The sequence below is a fragment of the Protomyctophum bolini genome, assembly GCF_963924005.1.
Source record: "Protomyctophum bolini genome assembly, chromosome: 6".
NCBI lineage: Eukaryota > Metazoa > Chordata > Actinopteri > Myctophiformes > Myctophidae > Protomyctophum > Protomyctophum bolini.
Genome location: NC_137867.1, coordinates 7,328,578 through 7,350,189, shown reverse-complemented (window position 1 = coordinate 7,350,189; position 21,612 = coordinate 7,328,578). Strand labels below are relative to the sequence as shown.

The following is a 21,612-nucleotide window of genomic DNA, read 5'->3' as shown; positions in this document are numbered from 1 at the left end:
AAGGAAGTGAGCCCAGTGTCCATGACATCAGAGACAACAGGCTCACTGCGACAATCTAAAATATCTAAAACCACATATTACACACATAAATACCCCCAGGAAAGTGATCTAAAGCTTCTAAACGACATTAACATATATTTTTTTGCAAAAAGGGTGAAGTGTCCCTTTAAGGCCCGGCCCTGGGTTCTGTATGAACGGCAGCTGTGAAACAATTCAAGGCCAACAGGGAAAATGTCTAAATGTCAATACAGTAATTACAATTTACAATTTAGGCATTTAGCAGACGCTCTTAATCCAGAGCGATTTACATTAAGCAAGAACAAAAAGCATGGCAATACATCGCACACATAAAAAGTAGTTATCATGAAACATGCGTAAGCTAAGAACGTTACAGTGGAATATCTATATAATGAAACTATGCATAGATACTTTAAAGTGCTGTGTCTACATAAAATGCTATTCTAGTGCTGTCTACATAGAATGCATTGTTTTAAAAGAAAATGTACTTAGTGTGATAGGAACATTTCTCAAGACAGATAGGGCAGTCATATAGTTTCCTAAGCCATCACACGTATAGAAATGTGACAGCGGCAATAGGTCCTTATCAACAGTGCTGTCAGTTTCTGCAGCGACTGTTGCTTCACTGTCAAATCATCAACATGCTCTTTGAGTTGAGTGAGTCACTCTTTCTCTCGTTAATCGATAAAAACCATTCGTTTGTCTAAGGCAAGGCAAGGCAATTTTATCTATTTGCCATGTCTGGGTGAGGTAAATAAAGCTATAGTGAAAAGGACATGCATTTCTTTCTGGCTGCTTATCATCATCATGATATTGCTGGGGCCAATATGTACCTTGAGACTTCTGTTTATTCTGAAGTGGTACGTGTGCCCATTCCATTCACATCATAACATTCTGTGCCTTCTCATGGTGCATGGCCGATATAACATTATCGTACCTCTGCCACGTATGACATTCTGTCAGGGCCATGGGGGGTCATCAACCTGGCCGTAAAAAACGGACAAATGTGACCGTGGCAAGACTTGACCTTGTCCGTAGTACGTGGCACATTTTTAAGATTTCCACTGGTGCAGTCGTGGTGGTTCTCAAACGTTTTATTTTCAGTGTATATACAAATGGATTTCATTGGGGAAATGAATCATTTGTACACATTTCAGAGTTGTACGTATACGGACCTGTAATGGTCCTTATATGGGCTCTTTTAGTTTAGCTTTTATCATTTTGAAATGTGTTGTCTATACTCCTTTGGGCTTAAAACCCATTCTGACCTGAGATCAGATTCATACGAGGTTTCCACTGGACACACACTGGTCTGATGAACCCATTCTGACCTGAGATCAGATTCTAAAAATGTCAGTCGCTCTTCGATTTTTCAAAAATAGCAGACCTACAAGCTCGTAGCGCGCCACTCGGTGGCGCGCTATGAGCTTGTAGATCTGCTATTTTTCAATAGCTAAAGCATAACATGATGGCTAACACCAAAACGGGTTCCCGTTCAGAATGGGTTAAGCCACCATGGTGATGACCGCTGCATTCAGTAGCCAGGTGTTCATATACAGTATAATCGTTATAGCGACGCGTATACCTCTGCCATGTATGCGAAGGTGAAGTTGGTGCTGGGGTTCTTCTGGTACTCCTGGACAATCTTCAGGAACTCCGTCTCCCACTGCAGGGCCACTTTGAACTTGGCGCTGTCGCGTGCGTAGTTGTTGAGGGAGAAGGTCATGATGAGGGCTTCGGCGTTGGTGAACTCGTCGTCTGGCGTTGGGGGGGGGGGAGTCGACACAAATGAATAACGCTCCATCTTTAATGTGCACACTTTAACAACACGTCCACGTTATCACTGCTCTCACTGTTGCAATTTCTTGGTGACCTGGTATAGACCGATTCACAGAGGGTTTCCTGGGCGCGGCCATTACTGAGGTGTACCATTAAGCGCACTGATTAGCCACACCTGGCCTACGGAGCACCTGCTCCATGGATTACACCTCAGTAATGGCCGCGCCCAGGGCACCCCTCTGTGAATCGGTCTATAGCATTTGCCTTGTAAAAAGCTCATAATAAGACAAACGATGAATGAAAATGCAAAGCTGATATGCATATGTATTGTGTTGTGTTTTGATGTGCCTGCATATACATTTGGTTGATGTATTATTGTGTTCATTGTCATTGTTGATTCATTGAATACATCTAGGCCTACGGTATGACCTCAATTTTTTTGCTTTAACCCATTCTGACCGGGAACCCGTTTTGGTGTCGGCATCATGTTATGCTTTAGCTATTGAAAAATAGCAGATCTACAAGCTCGTAGCGCGCCACCGAGTGGCGCGCTACGAGCTTGTAGGTCTGCTATTTTTGAAAAATCGAAGAACGACTGACATTTTTTTAAATCTGATCTCAGGTCAGAATGGGTTAATCAGACCAGTGTGTGTCCAGTGGAAACCTCGTATGGATCTGATCTCAGGTCAGAATGGGTTAATGTCTTGCTGTACTAGCCTGGCTAATAACAATAAGCCAGACTATAATATCACACAACACGGTCGCCGGCAGGCTTTTTTATTTTTTCTTGAACGGCTGATTCGGTCTGGCTTATTTGCCAGGCTATTGCTGTACCCCGTGCTTCGTTCTGACTAATAAAGTATTCAATCAATCAATCAATCAATCAATCAATCAATGAAACAATCATTGTGTATACTGTAAACAGGTGCATTCGGTGATCTGTATTACTGGAAGACACTCACTGCTGTAGCCCCCGACTGCAAGGAAGGGGAACACGGGACCCCCGTAATCAGCCATGCAGCTCATGCCCAAGTCAGTGATGTCTTTGAAAGACAGCGGAGAACTGGAGGGAAACAAGAAAAAGGCAACAAAAAAAAAGAATATTAGCATCATTCTTGCTTTTTTTTGGAATCGGCACAGCATGAAATAAAGCCTGGAGTCTGGAGATGTTACACTCGACACAGTCACTGCCTTGTTCGCTCTCCGCAAAGGTCTGCTTGTAGTGTTGTCAGAACCACTGAAGAGGCTTTGGATGTATAGTGGTTCATTGGAGTAGTCAGCTGTAGGGTGGGGAGTGGGGACGAGGAACTGTGATGGGGACATTGTGCATTTGTTTGTTCAACTGTATCTAATTTTTTTCTTTTTTTGCTTTGTATTTATGACATATCCTGATGTTTCTTTGAAGATTTTGTTTAGTATTTGTGCTGCCATGTGGGTGTGGGGGGGAAATATATGTGAATAATTGCCTTGAAAATTCTATGTGGTAAAGAAAAATCAATAAACAAAAAAAACATCAGTAAACCTGGGTAACACGTTAACAACCACGCTTTACGCAGGGGGGGGGGGGGGGGGGGCTTTGCCTATAGGGCCAATTCTGATATTAACACAGCATGCTGAAAATAGCCGATCAGCCCGTGTCGTGTTGTGAGCTTGTAGATCAGCTATTTTCAGAGCACATACATGCAACACCCGAGCGCAACCGAAACAAAATTTGACGTAGCTTTTAATTCTACTGGATCTCTTCTCCACTATAGTCCCTCTAGTCTACTTTATATTTGTGGACGGGATTGTCAATATATTTTGTCTTAATTGTACTCACAGCGTATAGTTTTTATTTCGTTTTCGTCAGTGAAAAAAAGGTAGACGACGAACATCTTTCCGTCATATGGTTTCAGTCGACGGAATGAAACGCCGCAACGACATGAAGATGTCTGTCTTACTGCACTTACAGTGGCGTGCACAGACATTTAGAGGGGCAGGTGCTCAAGTGGAAAAAAAGGGCACCTTGTGCAGCGCATTTTGGGGCGGGAACCCATTTTGGTGCTTTAGCTATTGAAAAATAGCAGATCTACAAGCTCATAGCGCGCCACCGAGTGGCGCGCTACGAGTAGGTCTGCTATTTTTTTTTTATCGAAGAACCACTGACATAGAAACATAGCTTTAGATTGTGGGGGGCCTAAATAATATAGTAGAAGCGTTTTTTTATCAAGATTTGATCAATGTCACCATGGTCCACACACTACTTTGTAAATTAAGAAAAAGAATAAAACTTTTTTTTCTTTTTTGAAGAGCAAAATTGCCAAAAGGCCAGGCTCTAGCACCCCCTAGTGTATATCTGTGCACAACACTGCTTACTTAACACAGTAGATGAAGTGATCCCTCCAGTCCACCTCCTTGGTGACCCCCAGCTCCGTCATGTTGACCTTGCGGTTGATCTCAGACGCGCTGTTCTGGAAGTACTGAGGCAGGCTGTTGGTGGCGCAGTCCGTCAGAGACGGGTTGGACGGGTTCAGCGGAGCGAAGCACACATCCTTCAGACTGGCCGTCCGGTTCAGATCCTCCGACCGGAACGAAATGTTCTAGAAGACACACGTATAGGATCATACTATAATGTTCTATGAATAGCAACACATCGTGTTTAGTTTAAGTACGGAATTAAATACATTCCTCTTGATTCCAAGTAATTAAGTAATAATATATAAGTAATAAGTAATAATATTACTCTCCTAAGTAATATTTATATGATATGATTGCGAACGCAGTGAGCACTTACTATGAGACCTAGCAGATCATGTCTGTGTGTGTGTCTGTCTGTCTGTCCGTGTGTCTGTCCCGCTATCCAAATATGGAGTGTGTTGCATCAGCAATCACTCAGCTCCATATATGGGCACAAAAGGGGCCAGTGATTTGTTTGTTGTGGACCTGGCCCCTTTTGTGCCCATATATGGAGCTGAGTGACACTAATTCGTAATTTATTCTAATTGTTATTGCAATTTACGATCTGCGTTCGCTTCCCGCGTTCGCGCGTCTTACTCGTATAGTACTTTATTGTCAGTTCAAACTGAAATTTGTCTTGCGACCCAGCAGCCAAGTGTGCAGAACACATACACACATTTGACATAACACAAATAAATAGACAATTTACATACATGAAGACATGAGCAATATCCACCGCTTAGATTACCCTGTACTACAACTCCTGATTAAGCCTCAAGGTCGACTGGTGGAAAAAGGACCTCTTTAGTCTGACCATATTGTATGCCGGTACACCATATCTCCTTCCTGAAGGTAGCAACCTATAGCCTATTCTCCATACAATATTGCCCAACACTGGTTATCTATGGTTACCTGTAGTGGTACTGTATATACACTATTAATACCACTATTAAAGGAGAATTCCATACTAAAAGGCTTTCTTACCTTTCTTTGTAGTTGTTACGTCCCCACCAAAGAGGTCCAGGTGTTATTTTGTGCAAAAGCTCCTTATTGGCTGTTTCCCCTACCATAAGCCCTAAATGAATTGCATTGAACTGAATGGGAATTGAATGGGGCTATGGGGTGTTGTGCTAATTCACTTATTTCCATCGCTCAAAATGATAATTTCTTTGTATATATCCTCTCTTCATAATGTAAATAATATCCCAAGCGGCACACTTTACTACTTCTTTCGATTGAAATAAGCAAACTAGCATAACACCCCATAGCCCCATTCAATTCCCATTCAATGCAATGCAATTCATTGAGGGCTTATGGTAGGTGAAACAGCCAATAAGGAGCTTTTGCACAAAATAACACCTGGACCTCTTTGGTGGTGACGTAACAACTACAAAGAAAGGTAAGAAAGCCTTTTAGTATGGAATTCTCCTTTAATGTGTTATCTATGGTTATACCTGTATCCGTGTCTGCAACTCCAGGAGTTCCAGGATGAGGTCTTTGCTGATGATGCCGCTGAAGTTCTGCCGTCCGAACAGCAGCGAGTCGTACACGTGGCCCTCTCTGCCGGGCGCCGTCAGGATGACCTGGTTGGTCCTGAAGAACGGGTCGAAGTACTTGTCGTGGAAGTCCTTCTCCGTGCGCGCCCGGCTGTTGGGAGCGGACCACAGCTGCACCGGGTCGGTGGTGAGCTCGATGTGCATGAGGCCAGTGGCGAAGGCGGCCACGACTACGGCCGCGGCGAGCAGCACCTTGGGATGAAGAGATGAATCAAAAAGATTTTAACCCATTCTGACCTGAGATCAGATTCATACGAGGTTTCCACTGGGGACATACACTGGTCTGATGAACCCATTCTGACCTGAGATCAGATTCTAAAAAATGTCAGTCGTTCTTCGATTTTTCAAAAATAGCAGACCTACAAGCTCGTATCGCGCCACTCGGTGACGCGCTATGAGCTTGTAGATCTGCTATTTTTCAATAGCTAAAGCACGACATGATGCTAACACCAAAATGGGTTCCCGTTCAGAATGGGTTAAACGGATAATGTGTGAATGACCATATACAGTACGTGAAATACATACTAAGGTCCTATTTTAGCTATTAACCCATTCTGACCTGAGATCAGATTCATACGAGGTTTCCACTAGGACACACACTGGTCTGATTAACCCATTCTGACCTGAGATCAGATTCTAAAAATGTCAGTCGTTCTTCGAATTTTTCAAAAATAGCAGACCTACAAGCTCGTATCGCGCCACTCGGTGGCGCGATATGAGCTTGTAGATCTGCTATTTTTCAATAGCTAAAGCATAACATGATGCTAACACAAAAATGGGTTCCCGTTCAGAATGGGTTAAGGGGCAGATATTTTCGGATAAGGGATCCCCCCTTATCCCTAAACTAATTTGATGTATTTATTATTATCTATTTATTTATTATCTATTTTTAATAGTTCAAATAGCCGATCTATAAGCTCCCAGCATGTCGATGTAGATCAGCTATAGTTGAGCAATTTTAAAATGTCTTTTAAAATAATAAAAAAAGGCAAAGTTTAGGGATAAGCGGTAAGGCACCGGCGAAAATATAGGGCCCTTTGCCTATACAAAATCTATCATCCCAAGGATTATCTTACTATATAATTAGTTGTAGTTAGCACTTAGCAGTTCTGTACGAATAACTCATTCTGTCTACTCTATTCCTAATTCATTCTTTGTCAATTCTAACAAGGTGAAAACCAATTAAGTAGATATAGGATCAGATCATTTCACTTTTCAGACAATCATCAGGTCATCAACGTTTCCGTTTACGAGCTGGAACCGCGACTCTGCAGTCTGGAATGTCAGTATAGGTGCGGCCTCTAGACCGGATCTGAGCGGTCTCAAATATGAGGCCATTTATGACATAATTATCCCGTGTGGTTGTGCCCCTCTTCGTACTCATTGGTTTGCCGTTCCGTGGTTGGACAAAGATCCTCTCTCTCCATCCACTATACCGTTGAAATAACATGTTTTTCAGTTGCTTCGTATTGATATTCTGTGCGCTCAATTCTTATTTTAAACAGCATGGTGACTGTTTTTAGAAGGCTGACAAAGGGTGAATTATACGCGGCAACAACCCCTCTACTCATCCGGTTGTCCCTTCACAATAAAGTGTCTCCCCTTTACCTCCCAATGCTGCACATTTCACCCCGGTTACTAACAGGAAATAGGTGTAACTTAACATTGAGGGAGAGAGCAAGGCAGCGAGTGAGCGAGCGAGAGAGAGAGAGAGAGAGAGAGAGAGAGAGAGAGGGCCAAGGGTGGCGGGGGGGAGGGTTGACTAACGCCTGGCGGTCAGTCGGAGCTCGGAGGCCCCCCTGAGGGTGGAGGCCCGTTTCAATTGAAACTGGTAAGGTGAAACATATATAGAAAAGGCCTCCTATCGGCTATACTGTATGAAAGCCAGTGGCGAAAGGAAAAAGGGTTATACAAACCTTGAAAGGGTGGGAGGCCATGAGCGTTCCCCAGGGTCTGAACAGAGACGCCAGGAACTCCTGGGCGGCCAGGCTGTTCCTGTCGGTGCAGGTGACCTCGGAGGGGTCCACGAGCGGGTGCGGGGCCTGCACGTCGTTCCCGTTCCGGTCCATTCCCTTGCCCTCCTCCTCCTCCTCGTGGCCCTGCTCGTCCTGCCAGCCGAGCCAGCAGGACACGGACAGGTAGATCAGGAAGGTGACCAGCAGCAGGCACAGCAAGACGACGGAGAGGACCAGGAACCCGTCGGTCCCCATGAGCCTGAAGGGCCCCTGGGGCAGCGGAGGAGCGGGCATGGGGGGACAGGACTCCTGGCAGTCCTGACAGGAGCACATCTGCCCTCCGGTCGGCGTGGTCTCGTTGCACCTCAGGGGACGCCCGTCGTACGGCACTATGCCCGCCGGCAGGCCCTCGGCGGAGGCGCCCTCCGGCAGCAGCCGGAAGTCGATGTCCAGCGGGGCCAGGCCGTTGCTGGAGTCCCCCTGGAAGTCGTACCAGCGCTGCGCGGTGCACAGCTTGTGGCCGTAGCGGCCGCACATGGTGGAGACGGCGAAGCCGCCGGTGGCGGGGATGCGCACGTTCTTGCAGGAGTCGAAGGCGCCGCCGGCGAACGCGTCGGTGAGGAAGGCCTGGTAGCCCACCACCGCCACCTTGACCGCCGGCGGGAAGCCCAGGGAGACGTTGGCCGTCTTGGTCACGTGCACCACCCGGGTCTGGCGGGGGCTGCAGGTGGTGACGCAGTGCAGGTGGGCGAAGTTGTCGGCGCAGGGCGGGCAGCGGTTCAGCAGCGTCCGGGACAGAACCAGGCTGATCTGCAGAGAGCTGATCTGTTTGACGCTGCAGCAGGCAAACGTGTTGTTCTCTCCCCGGTCCAGCATAGGACACACCTAGTGTGAGGGAGGACAACATGCTGTTATTATACAACACGCTACAAGGGGTTTCTCAACATAGGACACACCTAGTGTGAGGGAGGACAACATGCTGTTATTATACAACATGCTACAAGGGGTTTCTCAACATAGGACACACCTAGTGTGAGGGAGGACAACATGCTGTTATTATACAACATGCTACAAGGGGTTTCTCAACATAGGACACACCTAGTGTGAGGGAGGACAACATGCTGTTATTATACAACATGCTACAAGGGGTTTCTCAACATAGGACACACCTAGTGTGAGGGAGGACAACATGCTGTTATTATATAACACGCTACAAGGGGTTTCTCAACATAGGACACACCTAGTGTGAGGGAGGACAACATGCTGTTATTATACAACATGCTACAAGGGGTTTCTCAACATAGGACACACCTAGTGTGAGGGAGGACAACATGCTGTTATTATACAACATGCTACAAGGGGTTTCTCAACATAGGACACACCTAGTGTGAGGGAGGACAACATGCTGTTATTATACAACATGCTACAAGGGGTTTCTCAACATAGGACACACCTAGTGTGAGGGAGGACAACATGCTGTTATTATACAACACGCTACAAGGGGTTTCTCAACATAGGACACACCTAGTGTGAGGGAGGACAACATGCTGTTATTATACAACATGCTACAAGGGGTTTCTCAACATAGGACACACCTAGTGTGAGGGAGGACAACATGCTGTTATTATACAACATGCTACAAGGGGTTTCTCAACATAGGACACACCTAGTGTGAGGGAGGACAACATGCTGTTATCATACAACATGCTACAAGGGGTTTCTCAACATAGGACACACCTAGTGTGAGGGAGGACAACATGCTGTTATTATACAACATGCTACAAGGGGTTTCTCAACATAGGACACACCTAGTGTGAGGGAGGACAACATGCTGTTATTATACAACATGCTACAAGGGGTTTCTCAACATAGGACACACCTAGTGTGAGGGAGGACAACATGCTGTTATTATACAACATGCTACAAGGGGTTTCTCAACATAGGACACACCTAGTGTGAGGGAGGACAACATGCTGTTATTATACAACATGCTACAAGGGGTTTCTCAACATAGGACACACCTAGTGTGAGGGAGGACAACATGCTGTTATTATACAACACGCTACAAGGGGTTTCTCAACATAGGACACACCTAGTGTGAGGGAGGACAACATGCTGTTATTATACAACATGCTACAAGGGTTTCTCAACATAGGACACACCTAGTGTGAGGGAGGACAACATGCTGTTATTATACAACATGCTACAAGGGGTTTTGTCGTATCTGGAATCAATAATTCATACATATGTGTGAACCAATTGTTGGACTCTGTAGTCTGCCTGGCTGCAAGTTTGAAGCGAAAGCACGCATAGGCAAGTAGTTTGGCCGGGCCAGGTGTGATAGAAGTTTAGCATACTATTGTCTCAACGAGAGGCCTTGGCAGAGATCACTCTGTATGCGTTCTATGCAAAAGTTTCAACCCCCTCCCAGAACTTCAACTGTTTGATGTGAAACTGTATATATGTCCTGTAAAATGCAAGGTTTGGGAAGTCTTTTAGGCTGGCCGCAGCAGCGGTCAGTGGGAGAGCCCTGAGCTGCTCCAGGCTCAGGGTCTAGGCGAAGCTCTCTGTCTTGGATCTCGGTTGTCTCGGTTGCAATAAATGAACAACAACACTTCAGTTCACCTCTCTGCCTGCTTTCATTCGTCCAGTGTTTTTGACTACTGTCTACAGCCTGTCGTTTGCTCAGCCGTTTCTGTCTCAAATAGATAGAATTCTAGTTCGTGTAAAGGGAGAAATTACACGACAGTTTCTCAACATAGGACACACCTAGTGTGAGGGAGGACAACATGCTGTTATTATACAACATGCTACAAGGGGTTTCTCAACATAGGACACACCTAGTGTGAGGGAGGACAACATGCTGTTATTATACAACATGCTACAAGGGGTTTCTCAACATAGGACACACCTAGTGTGAGGGAGGACAACATGCTGTTATTATACAACATGCTACAAGGGGTTTCTCAACATAGGACACACCTAGTGTGAGGGAGGACAACATGCTGTTATACAACATGCACAAGGGGTTTCTCAACATAGGACACACCTAGTGTGAGGGAGGACAACATGCTGTTATTATACAACATGCACAAGGGGTTTCTCAACATAAGACACACCTAGTGTGAGGGAGGACAACATGCTGTTATTATACAACATGCTACAAGGGGTTTCTCAACATAGGACACACCTAGTGTGAGGGAGGACAACATGCTGTTATTATACAACATGCTACAAGGGGTTTCTCAAACCTTTCCATGTCAAATACATTTTTTAGCCAAGGACTTCTTCCCCCATCTGAAAGTGCTTTGAGGTGGAGTTCATGGGAATATGATATTGTCGTGGTTGGGAGGAAATCTCTTTTTTTATTTATTTTTATATAAATCAGCCGCTATGTTGTATTGAACACCCTTTACGTCTATGTTCAGTGAGGGACGCTCTCACATCATCTCATTCCGGGCCAATGACAATTTGCGGTCTCACTTTTGCCTTCAATGTTTGTGTTTGCACAATGTTTGTGATTGCACAAACACTCGAAACTGGCCATTCATTGTCAATGGCATTAGCAGACGGTTGAGCTAACCACCCGGGCCCGGACAAAACCTCTTAACTCCATTGGACCCTCAAACTGTCTGCTAAAGCAGCTAACTCCACCACCTCTCCCCCTCTCATAAGTAATTGACAATATTATATAAAGTTACAAATTTTCTTAATTTCTTGGTTTTATCGCAGAGATATGTTCCATTGGAAATTAACATCATTTCAAAGAGTGCGCTTGGGTGGCGCAGTGGTAAAATGCCTGCCTACCACCGTGGAGATTGTGAGTTCAGTCTAATGAACAAACACAATTGGCCCGGGTTCGAGGGTGATAATATCACTGCATGTAATCGTACGAGCTAGGGGGGCGGCACCTGGGGTCAGCAGGGAGTGCTAGACAGGAGGATATAGGTTCTACGTCACTGGTAGGTGAGTCAGCAGAAAAAATAACACAGAAATGTGTGTGTGTGTGTGTGTGTGTGTGTGTGTGTGTGTGTGTGAGGGGAGGAATTAATTGGCATAACAACTACACCGAAAAAGGGGGTACAAAGCAAAAAGGGGGGAAGAAATGAAAGAGATTGTTAGTGAATGAGAATTTCAGTTTGACAGAATGCTGTATTTACAAATCTGCTAATAGTCAAATTGAACATTGCAAAAAGGAGAGTCAAATGTATTATCATCTCCTTCTCGTCGTGTTTTATTTTGTTCCGTCTCTCTAGGAATGCATCCACTGTCACTCAGTGTTGTTTTCGTCGACTAAAACTACGAGGAGAAATCGACTATACCTTTTTTCACTGATGAAAACGAAATGAAAACTAAGCTACGATGACTAAAACTGAGACTAAATATACTGACAATCTCGTCAACAAATTAAAACTAGACTAAAATGTTAAACAGGGACTATAGTGGACAAGAGATCCAGTACAAGTCATTTTACACTCGGCTGCATGCTGAAAATAGCCGATCTGCAAGCTCACAACGCGTCACGCTGCGACGCGTTGTGAGCTTGTGGATCGGCTATTTTCATCAAGTGTAAAAATACATTTCAGTCGACTAAATCAACTGTAGATTTAGTCGACTAAAATGACTTAAAATGTGACTAAAATTAAATGAAAACTATTTACAAGAGACCTGCATGACTAAAACTAAAAAATCAAAATGTGCTGCCAAAAACAACACTGCACCTCTATGAGTTTCTGGTAGTGCTGTCCTGTGACGGGCCGGGCAGCGCTGTAGTCCAAACAGGGGACGATAGGAGGAATGAGGCTCCCGCCCGGCTCTAGCGTGGGATTCTTCCCACATTCGTCATAAAAAGCACACTGGCCCTCTTCAGCTTGTACCTTAAACACCACCTGAGGACGAGACAGCACAACGTTGATACATAGTATAGTAAAAAAAAGGGTATAGTATTCATGTGCACACAACTCTTCTTATCCGAGTGGACAAATATATACTCTTGCTTTCTGCAAACATTATACGTTTATAATATTGGAAAACGTTTCACAACCCAAAGCAACAATAAAACGTTAACATAATGTTGCTATAGTTTAAAATACTTCTTCCACCACTGTGTCCTCGTGTGAGGTCAACCTGCTCTCAATTTAGTTCCAGAGGCAATAAAAGAGGAGAATATAATCACTGTTGTATGCTTAAGGCTTAATTACACCTGCTGTTCAATTCTGTGCCATAAGACATGTTTATAATGTTCTGTCCCAGGTAGGTAGTAAGACTTTAGTAGCTAAGGCGTGACAGTGAAAATCTGTAAATACACCTGCGAAGTTTCAAAACCAGATACATACATACATACATACATTAGGTATGCGGTCTAGCCTAACTTGGACTCAGGGGGGTGGACGCCTCTGCCTTGCATAGTCCCCAGTGAATATTACCCTTCACTGGTAATCCTATTTTGGAGTAGTTTTAAATAATTTAAGGTATGGTGGGCTGGGCTTTTTACAAAAAAGCCCCCCTTTTAAATACATACACACATACATACATGCTCACATACCTACAATACATACATTTCAGAAGTTTTAGCAGTTTTTAAGGACCCACTTTTAGGCCAGTGCACCAGAGCAAGCTCTTGCCTTTTTTTAAACCCTACCCATTTTAACCAAATACATACATACATACAATAGATTCTAGATGCTTATTTACACACCTCTACACACCCTCCGCCAACCTGGGGAGAGCAACGGACTTGAACTCATGCTTCCTTCATGCATGAGTGTCCAAGTCACTCCTTTGCACCTGACAGGGGGGGGAGTTTCCCCATGCAGGCACCCCAGGGGCTGGCCAGGGGGAGGCAGTTTAGAGACCAGGATTACTGCATGTTTTTTGTGAGGGTATACCATACCCTATAGGGGACGTGGGGAGAGCATGCAAACTCCACACAGAAGGGCCCTGAGGACGCGGAGGAGAGGACACGCCTCGAGCGCCCACGGCCTCCCCGAGCGGGAGTCGAACCCAGGACCTTCTAGCTGCGAGGCGACAGCACTACCGACTGTGCCACCGTGGCCCCCCTTATACTAGATGCTCATTGATCACTGTGTGTACTTTACTCTGACTTCATGCTTAACATGATGTTCTATTAATACAAAGGTAACAGGGCATGCACATCCACATCCACGGCACGCCCAGGTGCTGGGCAAATGGCAGTTCCAAGTGCAATGATTCTTGAAGAAGATCCCAATGATCGAAACGCTGAATTAATTATTCCTCACCAGTGTTGCAGACTCTATTTCTTATTCTATTAATACACACGTGAGTAAATATGATAATCTATAATGTACAATATACTGTACAATAGACCCCTGAATGTAACTCCATCTCTCACGGTTTCACCATCTTTTCTCATCCACTGTTTCCCATCAGTATACAGTCAGTGCAGCAGTACTGTGCATGCCGTCACATCCCAGAATTCAGTATATAATACTGTACTGTACATCTCCTCCACAGACACAACTTTTGACTTTCCATCCCAGCTTATTATATGGATACCAAAAGGACAGAAATACAGTAGGCTAATGCTGCTGGTGCATTTATATGGGCGAGTGGAAATTTAATGCAAATAAATTAATTATGGGTCCAGCAAGCAAATCATGATGGTCTGTTTGTGCTCAATAGGTCACAATAACATTCCGATTTTAGGTGTTGTGTTTTGTATGACATTTTGGCCAGTAGTTTTATATCTATCTCAGCTTTTGCCTGATAGCACACATGCTAACAGTGTTAGCAGATTCATTTTGACGTGCGGAGTCTCTCTCTCTCTCTCTCTCTCTCTCTCTCTGTCGCCACGCCACGACACACACACACACACACACACACACACACACACACACACACACACACACAGAGAGCAGGAATAGCCTGCAGGCAATGTCCTTCTTCCCATAGTGCGCGGCAACATAATCTGGAATTTCATGCCCGCGAAGCGGGCATGAAATTCTAGTTTTATACAATTGTAAATGGTGCATTTACTGTAAATGTAAATAGAGCCTTTACCCAAAGGCAAGCACGTAATTACATTCACACACCGGTGGCAGAGGAAACCATGCGAGCACTAAAGGCACCAACAACCTGCTCATCAGGAGCACTTGTCTTGCTCAAGGACACTTGTTCGACGGTAACACAGGGGAAGCCCCGGGATAGAACCGGGTGACCTTTTACGACTGCCAAGCTACCGGCGCTCTATAGTCCTGCCTCCTGAGCCAGCCCATTCTGTCCGTTCTATACCACAGTCTGTATGAATTAATTCTTAAAGTACGTATACTTTATTATAAAAACCAACTCCATCATCGATGACTTCACCACCCAAAGTATATACACCACCTCACCTTTTTGTGTTATTTATTAATATGTCGTCTCTGTCGGGTGGAAACCTCATTATGTCCAACACTGTTCAGGATTCAAATTCAAAAGTAGCAAAAGTAGCAGATCTACAAGCTCAAAAGGCATCGCTTTGTACCCCACTTCAAGCTTATGGATCTGCCACTTCCTGCCACACAAGTAGGGTGTGTGTAATTTATGACAAAACTGAAAAAGTTTGAATATGCAGAGAGGTTTCTGCCTGACTCTATGCGACGATATATAAAGTATTGTTATTTAAAGTATTTCTTTTATTGGTTTTGTTACAATGTCAAATCTATGTTTGTTTATTTTCTTATACCATCCTGGAAACGTTCATTGACAAAAGGAACTACTCGGAAAACACACCCTGACCAGTGACAGGTTGTATATCTGTTATCGTCATACCCTGAAGATTGGCAATTTGTTTGCCGAAACGTTGGTAACCCAATCAAAAGTTTTTTTTGGCATGGTGACTATACGAGCTGTGCGACCTCTCTATTTTCAAGTTTGTCTCCCATGGTCATGATGGTCAGCATCTCCCCACTACCCACTAGTGGTGTACCTTTTTGTTTGCTTTGTATACCTGCTATCAACACGAGTCAGCTGATGGAGGTATTTTTACCTTCCAGATACAGTAGGCACTATACTGTTTTATTTCAGAGTAAACCCAACACAACAGAATCGTGCACTCACCAGGCCAAACAGCAGAGAGGTCAGCATAGCGGCATAAGCCATGATTCAATTATACAGTGTGTCCCAACGGAGGAAGACTCGTCGTTTTCAAATACATACAAAGCTGGAGTGTGTGTTAGTCCACTATAGCACCCTGTCCTGTCCTGTAATGTAACTGTCCTGTCCTGTAAACTCCACAGTGTGCCTCGGTGTCTCCGTCTCTCCCACTGTGTGCATCGACGTCTCCACTGTGAAGATCCAACCTCGAGGTGGACCCGGAACCTCATGACGCTCCTGTGACGTCACCGTGATATTATCTGGCCTGATGTTACGAGTCCCAATCACGTCTCCTCTGGAACAATTTCTCTTGACTGATCATTAACGCGCAATCAATGTTGTCGGACGGACAACACAGGCGGTCGTTAAGGCTCATGCAACGAATCAAGGAGAATCATCGATCACACCCCAGGTTTCGCCCTGATGTCTTATCTTCCTCGAACATGCATTGTTGAAGTCAAAACGGTTGTGCATATAGCATACCGTGCATTTCACTGGGATTAGTAGTGCAAAGTGTAAAAGGCATAAACAAAATAAGAGCCAATGTCCATACAAATGTTAGAACACACATCACATAGATAGATAAAGACGAGTTGGGAGAGGCAAATGGTTAACCTCAGTTGGATATGAGAGTTTGGCTGCCGTTTATGACTGATGACAGACAGGTGTTTGTTTAGCTGAATGTAAATACAATTGGATCGATGGCATGGGTTTCAATTGGCATCCTGTCATAGTTCTGTGCAAGTTAACCTTATGTAGCCTACTTTAATAGCTGGCTGTAGTGGAATATTGATGTTCTTTCGGTTTCAGCACAACTTGTGTGGGCAGTATCTAACCTCGAAACCAGACGAATCTACCACAGCAACAAAAAAAATAACAGAAAGAAAACACTAGCTGGCCATGCTAATCACTAATGGCTACACAGTACACACCTGTGCTGGTGCTATATAGTGGTTGAATTCAGACATGATCTTCACCGCCAGCCCTCTGTGCCCTCAGTGAAAGGTTATGCCAGCTCCGCGCCGAACGCGTTAAGTGCATGTACATTATAAGTGTGAGTGAGGAGCGCCATCAGGGCCTATGGACGCCGAAAGGTCTCACAGTGAACCTTTGACCACAATTTGATTGACGCCATTTAAGGAGCGCCTATCTCTGCGTGCATAGAGAGCGGAGAGGGAGTATAGAGATGACCATTCCATGAATCAGCAACAGCTCTTCGGAACTGCTGATGACACAATTTATTTACTGTGAATGTACCACCTACATGTAACAAAACCATTATGATTGATGACTCGGATGATGTAGATTAGATTGATGCTAGTAAGGAAGTGGGTCAGGGTGGCTTACAGGAGTGTGTGACGTTAGTCAGAGGTCCGCAACAGTACTAACCCTAACCCCTAACCCCTAACCCTAACCCCCCTGCACTAGACCAGGGGTCCTGAGAGTTACGGGGACCCCCCTGCACTAGACCAGGGGTCCTGAGAGTTACGGGGACCCCCCTGCACTAGACCAGGGGTTCTCAACCTGTGGGTCGACGTGACCCCTCGGGGCTGGAAAATGGAAATGAAGAGTTTGCATAGTACACATATAATATGGGCTGCATTTTGCGTGTCTTAAGTACCAGGTCTTTTTCCCTAACTTGAGTAAACTAAAGACCTGGAGGCGTGATCAATGCCATTTGGATTTTCTGAGTGTCCAAAGAGCATTGATCACGCACGCCTCCAGGTCTTTAGTTTACTCAAGTTAGGGAATAAGACCTGGTACTTAAGACACGCAAAATACAGCCCTAGAGTACACATGCATACATTTTCCTTTTGATTATATCTGGTTTCAGTGCTCATTTATGATACGTATTTTCTCTATTATTAAGGTTATTGTATAGCGGCCAATTTATATTGGTGGTGGGGAGGGGGGGCAACTCCCAGTACTTCCCATACAAAACTCGGAAGCTCCAAAGGCGAGTGCTTTACAAACTGCTTGGTTTGTGTGTGTGTGTGCGTGCGTGCGTAACAGCCGGGAATCGAACCCTATGGTCTCCCGCGTGGAAAGCCAACATTTTACTCTGCTGCCGTGAGTGTGTGTGCGCACACATGTGGGTGGTTCATGGGGTTGGGTCTCTGTTTTTGTCAGAGGTAAAAAGGTGGGCTCCAAGGTAAAAAGGCTGGACACCACTGATATATAAAGTGGCTTCATATGTAAGCAGTGGCTTATGTCATAGCAGCTGGAAGAGCAGTATGCTAGAAACCAAGATTAGCTGCATTCATGGACACTGACTTGGCACTGACTTTTATTGCACGCCAAGGTCGTGTGTCAGATAAAGTCGACAAACCAAGGCTGTTTGTCAATGTCAGAGGGATATCCGAGCTATCAGGACCACGGTGATTAAGCATTTAAAAAAGTGATAAACTGATGGCCAGAGAGACAAGACGAAGAGTTGATCAGATGGAACCAGCCCTGCAGTTCTGCTCAGATATATGAGGGATAGTTTACAACGTCGCATAAAGCGATGATCATTTTGCAACATCGCCGGTTGAAGCCTGCTGCACAGTCTACTTCTAATATAGTATGTTGTGGGTCGGCCATAGTGGTTAGTTAGCTCTGGTCCATATAGCCTTCTACTGCTTCTACGATTCTGCCCTGCAGTATAAGGCTATGGGACTTTCGGTTTTAAATCTCAAATCGAAATCAGACCAGCCTCTCCTCTTTAGTGGAAATCTCACGAACGTTTGACCTACTCACCAATACAAAGACGGGTTGTGTCAATAGAAAGCCTACTTCCCTTAGTGGACGCACTCTGAGCCCGCCACCACACGTATAAACGGTACTTTTTGGCCACAAAGGGAAAAACATTCTCTATGAGGCAGTAAATATTGTTATGTATGGCGTTCACAACACTATTTTTTTTTATTTGTTCATGGCTTTTCTGCCTTTATTGATAGTGTCAAGTGAAGCTCTGGACAGGAAAGAGGGAGAGAGAGAGAGAGAGAGAGAGAGAGAGAGAAGGGGAGAGACATGCAGCAATGAACGGGTGTGAGGTGGGGTGCGTCAGCTAGGTCAGGAGGAGGTAACGGGGGGGTGCATGGCCAAAAAGGTTTGGGAACCGCTGGGCTACGGTGCGGCGTTGCCGCTCGCTATCGGATACATACAGTATAGAGTATAGTCCCGGGTTCTCCTCCCGGCAATACAATGGCTAAATATTGTCTCTAAGGCGATGTATACTGCCTTGTCAACGTCACATTATATATTATCTGATCATGAATGAACATTGTAACTGCTCCCAAACCATCTTTATCCGTGGCAGAAATATGACACCGTTCCAACTGATCTCACTTAAGGCTTTTTATTTCTCCAAAGTGATGACCGTGAAAAACTGTAACAAAAACATAATATACTTTTAAATACAATGAAATGTCTTTGTCAGTCCTGATGTCCGTATTATTATAAAGAAACACAATATGTACAAACACAATGAAATGTAAACAAATACAATAGCAATAAAATCTTTACAGAAACAAAACAATTGGGAACGTACCGTATGCGCCTTCTGTACAGATTAATTAGGAGTTCAGTTAAGTTCTTTCATATTATTTTCTTTCTCTTATCTTATCTTATTCATGTCAGACTGACATGAGAGAGAGCTCCTCTCTGCAGCTCTGCTCTGTTCTGATCTGACATGCCCAAGACCCACAGGTGCTTTAAATAGGTAATCAGAGCAGGTGAGCCCAATTCAACCTGCCCAGGAACCAGACAGACCACAAAACAGAGCACAGTAGATGGCACTATCACCATGCATTTACCTATGTACCCAAATAACATACCTATAAAGTTCACATATACATTTTCGAAAGGTAAGCAATAAAAATAGAAATAGAAAAATACAAAATACCCATCGCTGGGACAGTTACAAAGATGATATTGACCTTGATCAGGTCACGGTACTCTAGCTGGCATTCACACTTTACAAGCGGCCTATCTCCCACACACACACCAAGGTTCACCATTCACAATGTTTCTAACCATTACAGCAGTGGATCCCAAACTTTTTCACGTCAAGGACCCCCACATTGACACTAATGAGCCCACGGACCCCCCATTTGAAAATATATGCCAGGGACCCCCCATAAGAGAAGATCTGTACGGCTCTAGCAGTGATTCTCAACCCCATGCAGTTTGACATGCATTATAGTCTCTACGGACCCCCATTTAATGGCATTTCTATCTCTGGAGACTGGGACCCCCAATTTATATTGTAAAATCAATGTTAACTTAACTCTGAGTTACAGACCCATAACGGTCCGTTTGGTTTGGTTGAAAATAGTCAATCTACAACCTGTAATCTACAGTTGATTTAGTCGACTGAAATGTATTTTGGTGGGCCGTGACGGTGTTGAAAGAAATGGCTGTTTTATACCAACCCTGTCTCCAGGGCTGTGCCGGAAATAGCCGATCTAAAAGCTCACTTGTCACAGTGCGACAGACACGCCATTAAATTGGCTGTTTTTTCGGCGAGTGACACCTGTACACAACCACGCATAAAAGCACTTCTCTCAGTTCTACTGGATGTCTTCTCCACTACTAGTCCCTATATACCTAACAATTTAGTCTAGTTTTTATTTCGTCAGTCGACGAAAGCAACACTATAGTCTACGCTCTACAGAAGCACTCGCAGTCTGTTTACAGAGGTATGTGTTTAGCCTCGGCTACCCATGCAGTGTTTGTTGTCTGTCTGGCTTCCATCCAGGGGGGCAGTCAGACGGATATTTTGTGAAGCCACTAAGGAAATGAAAGTTCATATAATGGCCTGTTGTGGCGCTCTCATTGGGCTCAAAAAAACCCATAGCCCCATACAAGTCCATGTATTTGGGCCCAACTTCACCTAGACTGTATTACCTTAATAAACATGGTCATGAATACTTTTTGCTTCCAGTCACTAGTTTAAAGTCTCATTTCTAATGTCATAATATTCTTTTTGGAAAATTATGGTCCCATTTATTAGAAAAATGACCATAAAGTCGCGCATGTTCTGAGGGGCGTGGCTACCGTTACAGTCTATGAACGGGATCCCCCACCCACTCGAGTCAAAATAAAAACCAACGAAGAAGAAGGGGGAAGTCCCGCCTCGTTGTCTGGGCCAGCCAATGGGCCAGCTGGCCTGAACTGGGCCAAAACGGATCTAGAAAGATGGCGACTTCCATTGCAAGGACTGACAGGCTTCATTTTACGTTCACGTTAGACCCGCGGAACGCTTTGTCCATATTTTTTACAGTCTATGCTTCCATCCTGGTAGGTCACGTGAGTAATCCCTTCATGGAACTGACCCGTCATCGACGTGCATATTGATGATTATACATCTGGGCCTCAAATAGAAACGGCAAATGTTACCTTTCGTTCTATTTTATTTTGTTCGTGTCCGGGGCCTCCTGGAGAGCAGACTGTTGACACATATACCGCCAACTATCAGGTTGTTTACACAATCGCAGTGTTTTCCACGTCCAATTGGTCAACAGGATAAGGGCCGATTCATACTATGTGAGGTCATTTGGTTCGGGGGGGGGGGGCGGGGACCGTCAGCTCTTCGGTGCTACTGAAAATTTCTGACGAGCCGAAATCATTTCGGCACTACAGCGCCGAAACAGCGGTAAAATAGGAGTATGAATCGGCCCTTACGTCTGAACAAATATTGTTCAAGATCTGGCTCAAATTATGCAACCTCACTATGAGGTGACTAGCCTACTTTCCCCCCCCACATCAGA

At 44.7% G+C, this 21,612-nt stretch overlaps 1 protein-coding gene across 1 annotated transcript in view; it reads right to left on the bottom strand.

Moving 5' to 3' along the window:
• npc1l1 (NPC1-like 1) overlaps positions 1-15,865 on the bottom strand; it is a gene marked incomplete at both ends in the record, with an annotated part of 33,477 nt that extends 17,612 nt beyond the window's left edge. The window contains 7 exons of the mRNA XM_080765651.1: positions 1,604-1,776; positions 2,760-2,860; positions 4,153-4,376; positions 5,688-5,981; positions 7,706-8,629; positions 12,466-12,633; positions 15,824-15,865. Of these exons, the coding sequence (XP_080621777.1) occupies positions 1,604-1,776; positions 2,760-2,860; positions 4,153-4,376; positions 5,688-5,981; positions 7,706-8,629; positions 12,466-12,633; positions 15,824-15,865 (1,926 nt within the window). The remainder of the gene's footprint in view (positions 1-1,603; positions 1,777-2,759; positions 2,861-4,152; positions 4,377-5,687; positions 5,982-7,705; positions 8,630-12,465; positions 12,634-15,823) is intronic.
• Between the last annotated feature and the right edge of the window lie 5,747 nt (positions 15,866-21,612).